Source organism: Oncorhynchus tshawytscha, linkage group LG23 (genome assembly GCF_018296145.1).
Source record: "Oncorhynchus tshawytscha isolate Ot180627B linkage group LG23, Otsh_v2.0, whole genome shotgun sequence".
Lineage (NCBI taxonomy): Eukaryota > Metazoa > Chordata > Actinopteri > Salmoniformes > Salmonidae > Oncorhynchus > Oncorhynchus tshawytscha.
In genome coordinates this window covers 1,594,548-1,610,447 of record NC_056451.1, presented here as the reverse complement: position 1 = coordinate 1,610,447, position 15,900 = coordinate 1,594,548, and the positions used below count along the sequence as shown (strand labels likewise).

The window sequence follows — 15,900 nt, the reverse complement described above, 5'->3', positions numbered from 1 at the left end:
ATGGCCACTCCAATACCTTGACTTTTTTGTCCTTGAGCCATTTTGCCACAACTTTGGAAGTATGCTTGGGGTCATTGTCTTTTGGAAGACCCATTTGCGACCAAGCTTTAACTGACTGATGTCTTGAGATGTTGCTTCAATATATGCACGTAATTTTTCTTCCCCATGATGCCTATTTTGTGAAGTGCACCAGTCCCTCCTGCAGCAAAGCACCCCACAATATGCTGCTGCCACCCCCATGCTTCATGGTTGGGACGGTGTTCTTCTGCTTACAAGCCTCCCCCTTTTTCCTCCAAACATAAGGATGTTCATTATGGCCAAACAGTTCTCTTAGCTTCATCAGACCAGAGGACATTTCTCCAAAAAGTTAGTTATTTGTCCCCATGTGCAGTTAAACCATAGTCTAGCTTTTTTATGACTATTTTGCAGCAGTGGCTTCTTCCTTGCTAGGTAGCCTTTCAGGTTATATCGATATAGGACTCGTTTTACTGTGGATTTTGAGACTTGTGTCTGTTTCCTCCATTATTTTCACAAGGTCCTTTGCTATTGTTCTGGGATTGATTTGCACTTTTCGCACCAAAGTACGTTCATCGCTAGGAGACAGAAATCGTCTCCTTCCTGAGCGGTATGATGGCTGCGTGGTCCCATGGGGTTTATATTTGCGTACTATTGTTGTGCAGATGAAAGTGGTACCTTCAGGTGTTTGGAAATTGCTCCCAAGGATGAACCAGACTTGTGGAGGTCTACAATTTTTTTCTGACTTCTTTGCTGATTTAGTTTGATTTTCCATTGATGTCAAGCAAAGAGGCACACCTCCAATTTACCCAAATGTCAATTAGCCTATCAGAAGATTCTAAAGCCATGACATTTTCTGGAATTTTCCAAGCTGTTTAAAGGCACAGGCAATTTAGTGTTTGTAAACTTCTGACCCACTGGAATTGTGATAGTGAAATTATATATATATATAAACAATTGTTGGAAAAATTACTTGTGTATTGCACAAAGTAGTGGTCCTAACCGACTTGCCAAAACTGTAATTTGTTAACAAGAAATGTGTGGAGTGGTTGAAAAACAAGTTAATGACTCCAACCTAAGTGTATGTAAACTCCCAACTTTAACTGTACTATAGAGTTTAATTCGGGAGATGGTAACTCTAAACAATTTATTCCATGGTGCCCCAAATCCTAATGAGTTAATTGTTACATGATTAATTTAATCGGGTAACAATTCCATGTAGTTAGTGGATTAAATAATCATATTACTGAAGGTAAAGTCACGACAAGTTCCTGCATGCCCACATTATGCCTATCATTTCTTCTCTTTTTACACTTACAGTAAGTTCCATGAAAAGCCAGAAAACTCAGGTTGATCTGTTGCTGTAAAGTCCTAAAATATGCCCCTGGCTGCAGAAGGATGCAAACTATGTATATGAACACCTTTAAACTACAACAAAATTTGTCAACTAGCACCATGGAAATACCTATAGGCAGCTGATTCCACAAAGTTTCTTCAAGAATGTCCTTTTCTAATTTTCTTTAAAAATCTAAAATTGATAGAGATGTAATGTGCTGATTCTCTTCATTGCAGATCTGACACGTCACACGACTCTTCAAGAGAGCCACTACGCTCCAGATCGCCTTCTGTGCTCAGAAGACCTTGTGAGGCTCTGCCCCATCAAACCATGCTTAGTAATTGTTACGAATCCCTTTTGGCCCGACAGTCTAGGGGGGGGGGATGGTAATGAGACCCGTAGCATAACTCATGCAAATTATAATTGTGACAAAGTAAAAGTGGGAATGAAATAACCAGGACAACTGAAATTATACCGTCAAACTCAGGGTTTATTGTAAAACACACGGTAATGGGGGGAGCAGGAAAAGGGGCTGAGCTGGACCCAAGGAAAGAAACAATAAGCATCCAAAACACCCCTAAGCTAGACTAGCCTATTTTAACAACAGCTAACTAACCAAAAATACAGTGGGTGGTCCACCCAGTTCTAACTAGTGTTTTTAACAAAGTCTACCTATGGGTAGTGTATGCCCATGGGCGACTTGTCTTGGTTTCCCCTTTTCCCACCAGCAAACAAACACCATAACCAAAAACAATACTCACAGGAGATGACAAAGTGATTTGGAGGTGCTCAAACAAAAGAGAGGTTAAGACACAAAGAGAGAGTGAAACACAGAGATCTACATACATGGCATTTACAGAGAGATTGAGCTCTAGAGCAAACAACTGATGGGGTTTTTAAACCAAGGGAAAGGAACTGTGATAGGGTAGGAAACAGGAGGAGGTGTGTCTTCTGATTGATGATTGATTGTTGACTGATTGGGAAGTGATGATGTTCATCTGTGAGGGCAGAAGGAGAGAAAAGAAACACACAGGATACACACACAGGATACTTGTATCCGTAAAAATAATAATTAATCAAATAAGACAATGGGCCTTTATATACTCTGTGTCCCAGTCTTTCTATTCATGTAATGTCTGTGGGTGAATTTTGAAACAATTACTGTATGCAGATGTGCGAAAAATTCTGATGTAGATTTGTTTTTGCCATTGCTTGATCTATTTAAAATGTAAGAATATGTTGCAGATTAACTTTATTTGGTGACTATGGAAACAAATAGAAATGTAATTAACAATGTTTTGTATCTCCAACTTTATCCTCAGCAATACATATTACAGTACACTCTTAGAAAAAAAGGTGCCATCTAAAACCTAACAGGTTTATTCGGCTGTCCCCATAGGATAACCCTTTGAAGAACCCTATTTGGTTGCAGGCAGAACCTTTTGGGGTTCTATGTGGAACCAAAAAGGGTTCTCCTATGGGGACAGTTGAATAACCCTTTCAGAACCTTTTAGAAAAAAAAGTGTAGTTTATAAGCAGTAGTCAGGTGGTCATTACCAGGTTATGATGAGATCTTAACTATGACCAGTAGGCTGCATAATATAGTGGTCACAATTATGACCAACTAGTCGTATGGTGGTCAGAAAAATATGTTATATTCTGGTCAGTAAAAATATTGTAATGACCTGGCTAGATCCTAAATGAACAAATGTCCAGACAGAGGATTGCGTTTACGAATTACCGATTTATTAACTAAACTCATCACAGGCTGTTTGGCCGTAGCCCACGCCAAATAATTCAAGGAAAACAGTATCAAACAAAGGTGACCAATCTCTTGTTAAGAGAAAAGAGGGAGAACAATGACTAAGTATGGTCTTAAACTTGCGGTGCTCCACCCCCTTCCAAACTATCTACTACAGTTCGACAGGTGGCAGTATAGGTAAAACCTGACCCTTTAGACCAATTTTAAAATAACCGGAAATAGCAGTGAATGCGGAAGACGAAAGATGGAGGCGGCTGTGTTCATTCTATCGCTGGTCGATTGCTGTGCTTTGATTTTTCTGGCGGTGTACTTCGTATCCTTTTCTTGAACATTAGCTAATAGGTTGTGTACTATTCTTTGTTACAATCCATACGTTTTAGCGGTCGTGCTTTGTGGGTCCATGGCTGTGGTAGATAGGTGCTAGTTAACGGTGGCCGTGATTTAGCCATTATCAAACGGATCAATCCAATCACTACTGCTGTGTCTTGATAAAAAGACGTTAGCGAACTAGCCAGTAATGGCCAGTTAGCCAACGCCCTGTTCGTCCTTTGCACTTTAAAATGTCGATCTTCTGGCTGTCAACGGAAGTGTTGACATATTTTAGATGCAGTGTCTGCTGCTTGTTTTTTCCTAGCAAAAGTTCAGTGGTTAAACAGACCGTGAGTCCCAGTTACTCACACATTCCTATGTATTCAATGGCTTCCTCGCTTGAGTTAGCTGACATTCAGAATATAGAGAAACTGTTACTGTATAGCTAAACGTTAGCCTTATACATCTCTGCCAAGACAGTTTACATACCTTAACTTTATGAATAGGTAATTACCCTCTCCGATCTAGAATGTGACTACATCAATGCACGAGCCTGCTGTTCGAAGTTAAACAGAGTAAGCACAGTTGTCATGGGTAATTTCCTTTCAAATATATCGTTTTGCTTGTACACGCAGCTAGCTAGCTCTCGAGAACCCAGGGGCATAGCCCCCCTTTACGGCTTTCGGTTAAAGGTGTAGACCACAACTGGCTCACTGTAAACTATAATCCCGACACTGTTTTAACGGTTCGAAACATAAAATCTCGTTTGCGATAAGGTTTTGTTAACATTTGGGACTTAACTTTCACATTAGCAAGAAATAATATTTCAAATTCCAAAAGATACATTTGTGAATCGCAAATCGAGCATCACGGGGCTACATTTGGTGTGCCGACTTTTCCCAATGTTCTTGAATTTCGGATTTCGTTTTAAGATAGTTATATATGGCAGAGCACCCAGCTAATAAAGCGAGATATCCCACCTTGTTACCCACTCCACAAAGCCGGGAGGCAGCCTGTGGTCAAAACGAGTGCAATCATTTTTACAAGGATAAACGCCCCCTACCGGGTCAACCGGGTGAGCTAAATCGAACTCCCTCCATTGGATTTTTTTTTTTTTTTTACACAGCAGGGTGTAACTTTGATAAACTGTACAGTAAGTGTATTTTTGATATGAAAGTTAGCTGCAATATGTAACTTTTTGGCCACTGGGTCAAATTCCCATATAAATGTGTGTTATAGATCTGTCATTCTCATTGAAAGCAAGTCTAAGAAGAGGTAGATGTTTTATGTGCGAATTCTGTGCTTACGTTTCGTTTTTGCGTCTTTACTTTAGGTTTTGTACACCATTTTCACTCAAACAAATGAAATTACAATATTTTTGGTTATGGAAGATATTTCACAACGGTTTAGATGGTACAACGATTCTCTAGACTATACTTGCTGTTTTGTCAGAAACTGACATTTTTATTAAGTTCCAAACATTTCCAAAACCCTATCGCAAGTGAGGCGTATTTACGTTTAGACAGAGCATTTGGGTAGGGTCAGTACATTTCCCACTGCAAAAAGGATGTGGAATGCCATAGAGCCCCACAGTGGATGTGTCATAATACCCATAACCTAACGGTCAAACAGGAAAGTTGTTCCAATCGTTTTCCACCCTATGTGAAAAATTAAATTCTTAAAATAAGTGCTGTGTTTCGTGTAGGCTTACCCTGGCGTTATGTTTTGATAACCATGTTCTATCTCGGACAAGGTGATTTGTCAATATATTCTGTTCCATTAACTCTGATTCGAAAATGCTAATTAAGATCAAAGTAGACATCATGCAAAACTACAAATCCCTGCAAGCACCTGCAAACCATCGCAAGCTGACACCTTTGCTAACAGGTACTGTGTCAATTTAAAACTTGCACGAGACAGTTCACAGAATTGTCCATTTAAAAGAAATTCAGCCAATTTATTCATTACTACATTTACCTAACATTAGATAATTAATCGAGTTAATTTTGTCTTGATTCGACAGTCTCGTCCAGATCATCATGACATTTGTAGTTCTTTATGATAGCCACATTAGCAGCTAACTAGCCGTTCATTTTTTGGGGGGGCGGGGTAAATACAGGCAAATATATTGATAAAAGTAACTTTATCCTAGAGCAGGAGTGGCAAAGGTCGACCTGATTCAATATGGCCCGCGGACCTCAGATTACATAAAGAATTTGCGATGGTAAAGTATTTGTTATTCAAATTAAAAGCATAATGAATACTCGCCTTTGTGTAATGATATAACTCCGACCGCTTGGGGGACATTTATTTTGAAGGCACGTATAAGTAACAACTGCACGAGGACAGGCAGTGGCTGACACACGTTACAAATAGTAGCTAGCTAGAAATTGCGCTAAAATGAGTTTTTCCAAAGAAAAGGAAAGTAGACAATGAATGTAGGGTGTTCCAGCAAGAGTGGACTTAGAAATATTTCTTTATTGAGGTATCAGGGAAAGCTGTGTGCAAGGAGAGCATTGCTGTATTGAAAGACGACAACTTATCCCGACACTTTCAGACGGAAGCATGCAGAGAAATATAGGAATATGTCTTCTGAGCAGAGGGCAAGTGCATCGAAATAGTTGCAAAAGCAGCAAGGACTTTTCACAAAACTGCATTCAGCAAACGACGGAATTGCGAGTGCTATCTAAGTACTGTCCTACACAATTGCTAAACATAGCAAGCCATTCGCTGAGGGCGAATTCATTAAAGAATGTTTAATTGACTCTGCAGCAATACTTTGCCCCGACAAGAAAGAGCTGTTTGAAAATGTTTCCCTGTCAAGACGAACAGCGACACGGCATGTTGAGGACATCACAGAGAATATGGAGCAACAGTTGAAATACAAGGCAAAGGATTTCACCTATTTCTCCTTGGCCCTGGATGAGAGCAGTGATGCATGTGACACGGCGCAGTTGTTGATATTCTTATGAGGCATAACCCCAGACTTTGAAATGGCAGAGGACTTTGCTTCGGTGCAGTCAGTGAAGAGCACAACCACAGTGAAATATTCATTGGAGGAGATTAATAAGTGTGTGACCACTGATGGGTGCCCAAACTTCACAGGAAAAAACGTTGGGGTTTTGAAAATGATACAAGATCAAGTAGCTGAGCTGAACCCAGATCAGAACATTATTTTCCTGCATTGCATTATTAATCTGCAGGTGCTCTGTAAATGTGTTCTGAAAATGAGCCATGTTGTACATGCAGTCACTAAAGTGGTAAACTTCATAAGAGCAAAATCTTTAAACCACAGGAAATTTGTCTCACAGTTGGAAGAGACCGAGTCGGATCATGCAGATTTCCCCTTACACACAAACGTGAGATGGCTCAGTTTGGGGAAGGTACTTAAAAGGGTGTGGGACCTGAAGTCGGAGATTGCTGAGTTTTTGCAAATTAAAGGAAAATATGTGGATTTCCATCAACTGCCAGATAAAGAATGGTTGGCTGATTTTTGCCTTCACTGCGGACATCATGGCCTTCATGAATGAACTGAATTCCAAACTACAAGGAAGGGCCTTTTTGCACATCAGATGTACAGCCTTGTCAAAGCCTTCAAGGGTAAGTTACTCTTCCTGACCTGCCAAGTAGAAGCCAACAATATCACCCACCTTACGACACTACTAGTCTGTTCCCTATCAAGATGACCAGCGGGAGAAGTATACATCACTGCTGCGTGCTTTGAACGGTGAGTTTTCTCGTCGTTTTTGAGTATTTCAAATGTTGGAAAATAACATGCTGTTGGTTTCCTTTCAACTTCAATGTGGATAACGCTCCCACTGACCTGCAACTTGAGCTTATCTATCTTCAGTCTGATGCAGTGATTGGAGAACTATTCAGAACGATGTCCCTGACGAGGTTCTATGCATCTCTTGATGAACAAAACTTTCCAAAGATTAGGAGTCATGCTCAGATGTTTGTACTGTTTGGGTCAACCTATGTATGTGAACAGACATTTTCAGTGATGAAATGTAACAAGTCAAGGCACAGATCATCTCTTACTGACTCACACCTCTCAGAAATCCTGCACATAGCGATGTCAGAAACTAAACCTGACTGAACTGCTGTAGTTAATGCCCATCAGAGTCTTCACTCCTTACTGATTGAGTAGTTGAAATGTACTGTTGAGTTCTCTTGTGTTTTTGTACATACCTGTTAACAAGAGTTCTGTCCGTGGTGCTGAATGCACAGTGTACTTTTCCCTCCGTGTAGTTCATTGCATGTTTAATAATGAAAATAACTACCAAAAGGAGAGCATGGATGTGGTTTATATCTGCATTTTAAAAAAGTAAAATAAGTAGCATATCTGGATGTAATTTACAGTAGATATATCTGTCAAGTCATACACATGATGTATAATCCTGTAATATGATTTAGGCCTGCGATAGCTAAAATATATTCTAATGAGGCTCTCCATGGAAAATAATTGCCCAGGCCTGTCCTAGAGAGATTTACACAGTTATCAAGAAGTCACTCAACATGAGAAACAGCCTTTATTTGAAGTGTTTCTAAAATCCCCTATGAGAGAAATGAATGGTGGAAAAATGGAACCGTTTCCCTGTTCGACCGCCAGGTTTAATGGGTATTATGACTCATACTGTGGTATTCTATAGGACTCGTGATAAGTACAAGCTGTGCACCTGAGTGCAGAGCAGACATGAGAAAGAACGTCATATTTTGTTAATGTTGGTATAGGTTAAGGGAGTGAACAATATTTAAAATAAGGTTTACATGGAGAAAATCAGACCTCTGAAATGAAAATGGATGGCCCTACCTTCACTAAAATATATTTGACATAAACCCCCCCTTGAACGCTTCAACATTTTTACATTTTTTTATCAACCCTCCCCTGTCCCCAAAATAATAATTAAAACAAAAAGTAGTTGGCAACTGACTCTCCTGAACTGCCCCCATAGTCCTACACAGCACAGCCATTGGTTAAACTGCACACAAAAATGTTTTTGATTACACAGAGCAGGCCAGGGCTCAGGGTTGGATTATCCATTGCAGTGTGTAATGTAGCCTAGTTTCATTTACACCATCCCAGCAGCTATCTTAGAAATATAACTTTGCTCTGTGCTTTTCGAGCATGCACTTCGTAGCCAATAGGCTATGGATCGTCTGATTTGAGAACACACTAAATAGCCTATAGGCGCACTTGATATTGAGTGCCCAGCGGAGAATCCGAGATGAGGGGTGGGATCGGGCACACATTGATTTATTGCCTAACAAGCAACTACTTCTAAAACACCAAAGAAATATTGACATTTCAATCAATTACAAATTACATGACCCTCCCCTGAACTAGATTTAATAAAATACTAAACCCTCCACTTGACTAATTAAAAAAGCATGACCTTCCCCCATTTTCCTCCAGGTAACCATTCTATAAATGTCGATCCATCCCTAAATGCATTTGAAATCAAATCACTTTTTGTCAGGATCCCTTTTGATTTAAGTCAAACTTTCCAGACATGGTTGTCCATGGAAAATGTGGTCAGAAAGTGACTTTTTGGACCTGATTTGCCAAAAGGTTCAGGAGATAAAGGTCTTCTTCACTAGAAAGATAGTTTAGTGTGATAATATTTTAAAAGCTTACAAACAGTGTGGTCAAACTATTTTATTTATTTGGAAAATATTTTTGAATACAGAATGTCATTTTGAAACCTTGAACATCAATTATCAAAAAAAAGTGTCAAAATAATTTTCCTTCGTTCTCATCCTATTTCACATCATCTGAGGTTTTTGGTTGAGACAACATGCCCTTGAATACATGGGGGTGTCATTTCAATCATAGAAATATAATTCATAGAATGGAACCAACCCTTCAGACCACTGTAATTTAGCTGGTACACTATTGACAGTAGGTTTCCTATGGATGATTGACAGTATAATTTAAAACAACAGATATTCCCATTCAAGTCAACATTCTCTGATGTGTGGACATCCAACTATCTTTGTGGTACCATTCAAGATTTGACATTTCAATTGTATTTCCATATTTGAACATGTATCAGCCAAAACATGACACCCACCTTGTATTCAAGAGCATGTTGTCTTAACCGATGACACAACACAAACATCTTAGACTATGTATAATAGGGTCTAAGGTACAACATATGCAAATATCGTTTTTAGGTAATTGATGTTAAAGGTCATTATAAAAATTAATCTAGAAATTGTCAAACAATTTGACAACCCTGTTTTGTAAGGTTTTAAATGATATAAATCTCAACTGTTCATCTTTTCCAGTGATGATGACATGGTGGGGGTATGCAAAATGGGTTAACTTTGAGCACCTTTACCTCGTGAATGTTTTGGAATTCAGGTCCCTAAAGTCACTTTCTGAGCACTTTTCCAATGGTTAAATAGGCCTATGTATGGAATGCTTCGTTCAAATCAAAAGGTGTGCAGTCAAAAAGTTATTGAATTCAAATGGATTTACCCTACATGTAGGTAGTAACTTTCAACTTCCTGACTTATACCTCTGTGGCCCATTGTCTTTTATTTATTGTGTCCTGTATGCTTGTGCTCATATACTTTTCATAATGTGCATCTGCAGTGGGTTGTACCAGAGCTGGTAGGCCAGGCCCTGGCAACAGTGCTGATGCTTGTCTCCCTGCACTGGTTTGTCTTCCTACTCAACCTGCCTGTGGCCACCTGGAACATGTACAGGTAAGTGCGTTGTACCTTTTTGTTTGTGATGACAACTGAATGTTAATGACCAACGGCATCTTCTTGTCCTATGTGGACAATAAAGACACTTGTGTCTGAGGGGTGAGGGGTTCCGCTCAGAGCTGTCATCAGTGGCTGTGTTGTGAACCTTACAATGAGATATACTTTATTTTACATATTAAAATTCATTTCTCGACGTCAGCATATGAACACAACACTATACACTTGAAGTCAGAAATGTACATACACCTTAGCAAATACATTTAAACACAGTTTTTCCACAATTCCTGACATTTAATGCCAGTAAAAATTCTTAGGTCAAGTTAGGATCACCACTTTATTTTAAGAAATGTCAGAATAATAGTAGAGAATGATTTATTTCAGCTTTTATTTCTTTCATCACATTCCCAGTGGGTCAGAAGTTTACATACCCTCAATTAGTATTTGGTAGCATTGCCTTTATTTATTTTTTTACTTGGATCAAGCGTTTCGGGTAGCCTTCCACACAGACAGCATCGTGAAGAAGGCGCAGCAGCGCCTCTTCAACCTCAGGAGACTGAAGAAATTCGGCTTGTCACCAAAATCACTCACAAACTTCTAATTCTAACAAACTTCACCGCCTGGTACGGCAACTGCTACGCCCACAACCGTAAGGCTCTCCAGAGGGTGGTGAGGTCCGCACAACACATCACCGGGGGCAAACTACCTGCACTCCAGGACACCTACACCACCCGATGTCACAGGAAGGCCATAAAGATCATCAAGGACAACAACCACCCGAGCCACTGCCTGTTCACCCCGCTATCATCCAGAAGGCGAGGTCAGTACAGGTGCATCAAAGCTGGGACCGAGAGACTGAAAAACAGCTTCTATCTCAAGGCCATCAGACTGTTAAACAGCCACCACTAACATTGAGTGGCTGCTGCCAACACACTGACTCAAATCTAGCCACTTTAACAATGGGAATTGATGGGAAATGATGTAAAACATATCACTAGCCACTTTAAACAATGCTACCTAATATAATGTTTACATACCCTACATTATTCATCTCATATGTATATGTATATACTGTACTCTTTATCATCTACTGCATCTTTATGTAATACATGTATCACTAGCCACTTTAACTATGCCACTTTGTTTACATACTCATCTCATATGTATATACTGCACTCAATACCATCTACTGTATCTTGCCTATGCCGCTCTGTACCATCACTCATTCATATATCTTTATGTACATATTCTTTATCCCCTTACACTTGTCTATAAGGTAGTAGTTTTGGAATTGTTAGCTAGATTACTTGTTGGTTATTACTGCATTGTCGGAACTAGAAGCACAAGCATTTCGCTACACTCGCATTAACATCTGCTAACCATGTGTATGTGACAAATAAAATTTGATTTGATTTGACTTCCCACAATAAGTTGCGTGAATTTTGGCCCATTCCTCCAGACAGAGCTGGTGTAACTGAGTCAGGTTTGTAGGCCTCCTTGCTTCCACACGCTTTTTCAGTTCTGCCCTCAAATGTTCTATAGGATTGAGGTCAGGGCTTTGTAATGGCCACTCCCATACCTTGACTTTGTTGTCCTTAAGCCATTTTGCCACAACTTTGGAAGTACGCTTGGGGTCATTGTCCGTTTGGAAGACCCATTTGCGGCCAAGCTTTAACTTCCTGACTGATGTCTTGAGATGTTGCTTCAATATATCCACGTAATTTTTCTTCCTCATGATTCCATCTATTTTGTGAAGTGCACCAGTCCCTCCTGCAGCAAAGCACCCCCACAATATGCTGCTGCCACCCCCGTGCTTCATGATTGGGATGGTGTTCTTCGGCTTGAAAGCCTCCCCCTTTTTCCTCCAAATATAACGATGGTTATCATGGCCAAACAGTTCTATTTTTGTTTCATCAGACCAGAGGACATTTCTCCAAATAGTACGATCTTTTTCCCCATATGCAGTTGCAAACCGTAGTCTGGCTTTTTTATAGCAGTTTTTGGAGCAGTGGCTTCTTCCTTGCTGAGCGGCCTTTCAGGTTATGTCGATATAGGACTCGTTTTACTGTGGATATTGATACTTTTGTACCTGTTTCCTCCAGCATGTCAAGCAAAGAGGCACTGAGTTTAAGGTATGCCTTGAAATACATCCACAGGTACACCTCCAATTGACTCAAAGTATGTAAATTATCCTGTCAGAAGCTTCTAAAGCCATGATATAATTTTCTGGAATTTTCAAAGCGGTTTAAAGGCACAGTCGACTTAGTGTATGTAAACTTCTGACCCACTGGAATTGTGATACAGTGAATTAGAAGTTAAATAATCTGTCTGTAAACAATTGTTGGAAAAATTACTTGTCATGCACAAAGTAGATGTCCTAACTGACTTGCCAAAACTATAGTTAACAAAAAATGTGTGGAGTAGTTGAAAAACACGTTTTAATGACTCCAACCTAAGTGTATGTAAACTTCCTACTTGAACTGTATTACATGCGGTACTGAAAACTGGAAAGTTAGTATGCAATTCACCCATTTACATTTTCACATATTCTACCGTCCGACAGTGTATTGGGCCTGCATCTGTCCTATGTCCCACTGTTGGCAGGCCTTGCTCCTATTCTTACTGAAAAGTGAGACCCTTAATCTCCTTCTGGAGGGCAGCAGCTCAAATCATTGGGCAAGATTGTGTGGGGTCCTCTATGATGCTCTTGGCCGTTGCCTGTTTATCATAGTGGCTCTGAAGACCCCTGCATTGCAGCCCGTAGAGCTTGGACCCCAGGTTCACAGTCCGCCTGAGGATACACTTATTAGCCACTGACTGCCCACCGTACCAGGCCAGGTTACAGAAAGTCAGCACACTCTATATGGCAGGTGTAGTAGTTAGAGAGTATCTAGGTGTTGACGTTCAGTTGTCTGTCTGCGCAGGAGGTATAGTCGTAGTTGGTATTTTTTATTGATGTTCTGAATGTTGGCATTAAAAGGGTGTGCTGTCCATGATGGTTCCCAGGTACCTACAACTCAACACTATCTCTTCACCAATCAGGACTAGGTGGCTCACTGAGTCTGCCTTCCCCATGAAATCAGTAAGCAGTTTTGTTGAGTTTGGGGTAGTTATTGCACCAGTCATGAACCCTGTTTACGTCTGTTTGGAAATGCAGTGTGTCATCTGAGGGTGCCTGGTGGTGTCTGCATATTTCACTGCCAAGCAGTTCCCATCAGAGCCTTTCAGGTCATTGGTGCATATGAATAATAGCACTGTAGAGATGACAGTTCCTTTTGGGGAACCGGTAGATATACACAGAGGAAGTGATGTTGTTGAACTTGACATACTGCCCCCTGCTCAGCAGGAAGTCCAGCACCCACAAGTAATACTATAACTACCCTAGCCCATGTAAGCCCCTTACAAACTCAAACTCTCCAACTCTTAGAGAGCCCACACCCAAGCTGTTACCTACAATGCTATGGTTGTTCTAGTGTCTCTAGTGTTGTCTACCTATTGTTTATCTGACAGGGTTTGGAAGGTGCCCATGGGAAACATGGGGGTGTTTGACCCCACTGAAATCCACAACCGGGGACAACTAAAGTCTCACATGAAAGAGTCCATGATCAAACTCGGCTTCCACCTGCTCTGCTTCTTCATCTACCTGTACAGGTAAGAGACTGGCCCTTGCTGTCTGGGATTCTATATGCTAGCCGCTGTCACGTTACAGTACTAACATAGCTAATCTTACTGCTCCTTTATTTATTGCTTAGTACAGGATAACATATGTTTAGCCTGAGCTTAAGTTTTGTTTTAAAGTAATTTCTTCACTTGTCACATGATTCCTTTCTCCTCCACAGCATGATCCTGGCACTGATCAACGATTGAGATCCCCATGGCTTTTTTAATCCAATCGGCCAAATCACAAACTATTCAGAATGTGGTGTTCAATATGTCCTGGTCCTCAGTCCTCTGCTCAGCTGAAGTCACCTGAGATTACACTCCCCTTGGACACCTAATCATTGCTCAGCCACCCCCTCCCTTCCATTACGTACTTCTGTGTTCTCATAACTGCCCTGGAACTGTGTGCGTGCTTTCGTTCAGCCTGTGTCCAACAATGCTGTCCATGCACTGCTCCTCTGGGCAGATGGAAAACATGACAACCATACAGGCTAGATGGTGCATACGATTGGCTAACATATTTTCAGCCAAGAGCCAATCACAACAGCTAGCACATCCTCTTGCAGCCTGCCAAACATCATCTTTGATATGTCAATGCCATATTTGATTGTCATATTTATTTTTTTGTCTCTTGTCAACATGCTGGAAAATCCTTAAATCCTTGAATATCCTTTGCAGAATACTACCCTGTGTTTTGGAGATTGATTTCTATATTTTCTTGGTCTCTTAACATCAATAAGTTGTAGATCTGACATTCCCTGACTGCTGAAAGTTGCACATTTGATTGGTATTATGAAATAGTGTTCTCAGGGGAATACATGCACCTGGATTGGAAAATGTTTTTCAACCCTATTATCACTCGACTGTGTATCAATGGGCAATAACCACTGAAGAGCAATTTCATTTAAGGTCATTTCCAATTGAGCTGATATGTAAGTCTTTAAATTTGTGTAGTGCTTCAGATTGAATCAAATCCCTTGTCTGTATTATCGTTGTATTACATTTCACTATGTATGTTATTTGTGCAGTTTGAGAATGACCATGTTCCAGCCAAATGTGTTTCTCCATGGGGAAAGGGTGCGTGTTCAGATTGTATTAAATCAAACTAAAATTACTCTGTGCTTTTGAAAATAATTTGTGGGGTTTCTTAAATAAACTTGAAAGAGAACAATTGGTGTCTTTTTCTTGTGAGATTATATTGTGGTAGGGCTAATACTGTAGTCCAAAGTCATGTTTTGAAAATATGTGTTTCGTAAGCTGCTAATCATTAAAGCCATCACACATGGTCTTAAAACCCTGAATGCTTTATTGAAAATATGCATACATAACGTTACATAACAGTACAATCACTTTAATGCAAAACGGATTCTTCCGAATCTAGCTGCTAACAAACCTAATAATGGCTTCTCACCTCGCCAAGCGTTTACAGCAAGGAAATAAGGTATGTCTCAAGAACAACTTGCATAAACTGAACCTAGAACACGTCTGTGATTGTTTGATCTGTACTGAGGTGTGTATATATATTTTATCTATCGGTCTTCTGTAATAGAACAAGCTGGTGGTGGCTGTAATGACCTGTGGGCAGGCACTCGCCTGATGCAGGGGAGATCTGTGTCACAGAAAAATGCTTAGCCTATACACTGTTCTTACACTCTCATTATACATCCCATTAACATATACAGATATATAGCACATCAGAAAAGCTTATTTTGCTTGACTGTCCAACGATAGTACAGGGGAAATGAGAAAAAAACAAAAACCATAAACAGATAAGCAAGTTTTTTCAAAGACATTTTATGTCAGCCTGTATTGAATAAATAAATCAGGAAAAGGAAAAACAAAGCAGCAAATAAATGCTAATTTCACCACAGCTAGAGAAAAAAGTGGATACAACAAAAATGTAAGCGATAAAGGTGAGGGATAGGAGAGAAGGGAACAAGTGAGAGACGAGGGAAATGGAGGACACATAAATGAGATCAAAGTCAAGGAAAACCCAGTTAACCCCGTTGATGTTAAGGGTGATACAACCCAGTTCAAACAGCAAGTTTAAGCAATTCCTTCACCACCTAACCACTCCACAACTAAACTCAGCAAAAAAAGAAAC

At 40.1% G+C, this 15,900-nt stretch overlaps 1 protein-coding gene across 5 annotated transcripts; it reads left to right on the top strand.

Moving 5' to 3' along the window:
• The first annotated feature begins 3,307 nt into the window (after positions 1-3,307).
• On the top strand, positions 3,308-15,700 carry LOC112223169 (protein cornichon homolog 4). Of its 5 annotated transcripts, XM_024386195.2 has the most exons (5): positions 3,308-3,426; positions 3,929-3,997; positions 10,024-10,136; positions 13,647-13,787; positions 13,976-15,700. In XM_024386195.2, exons 1-5 carry the CDS (start codon positions 3,358-3,360, stop codon positions 14,001-14,003), a joined length of 420 nt encoding a protein of 139 aa, XP_024241963.1. In that variant the 5' UTR covers positions 3,308-3,357; the 3' UTR covers positions 14,004-15,700. The 5 variants fall into 5 exon arrangements, with proteins under 5 accessions (XP_024241963.1, XP_024241964.1, XP_024241966.1 ...); XM_024386196.2 differs by lacking the exon at positions 3,929-3,997 and having other exon boundaries at positions 3,334-3,455; XM_024386198.2 differs by lacking the exon at positions 3,308-3,426 and having other exon boundaries at positions 3,949-4,016.
• Positions 15,701-15,900: the final 200 nt, after the last annotated feature.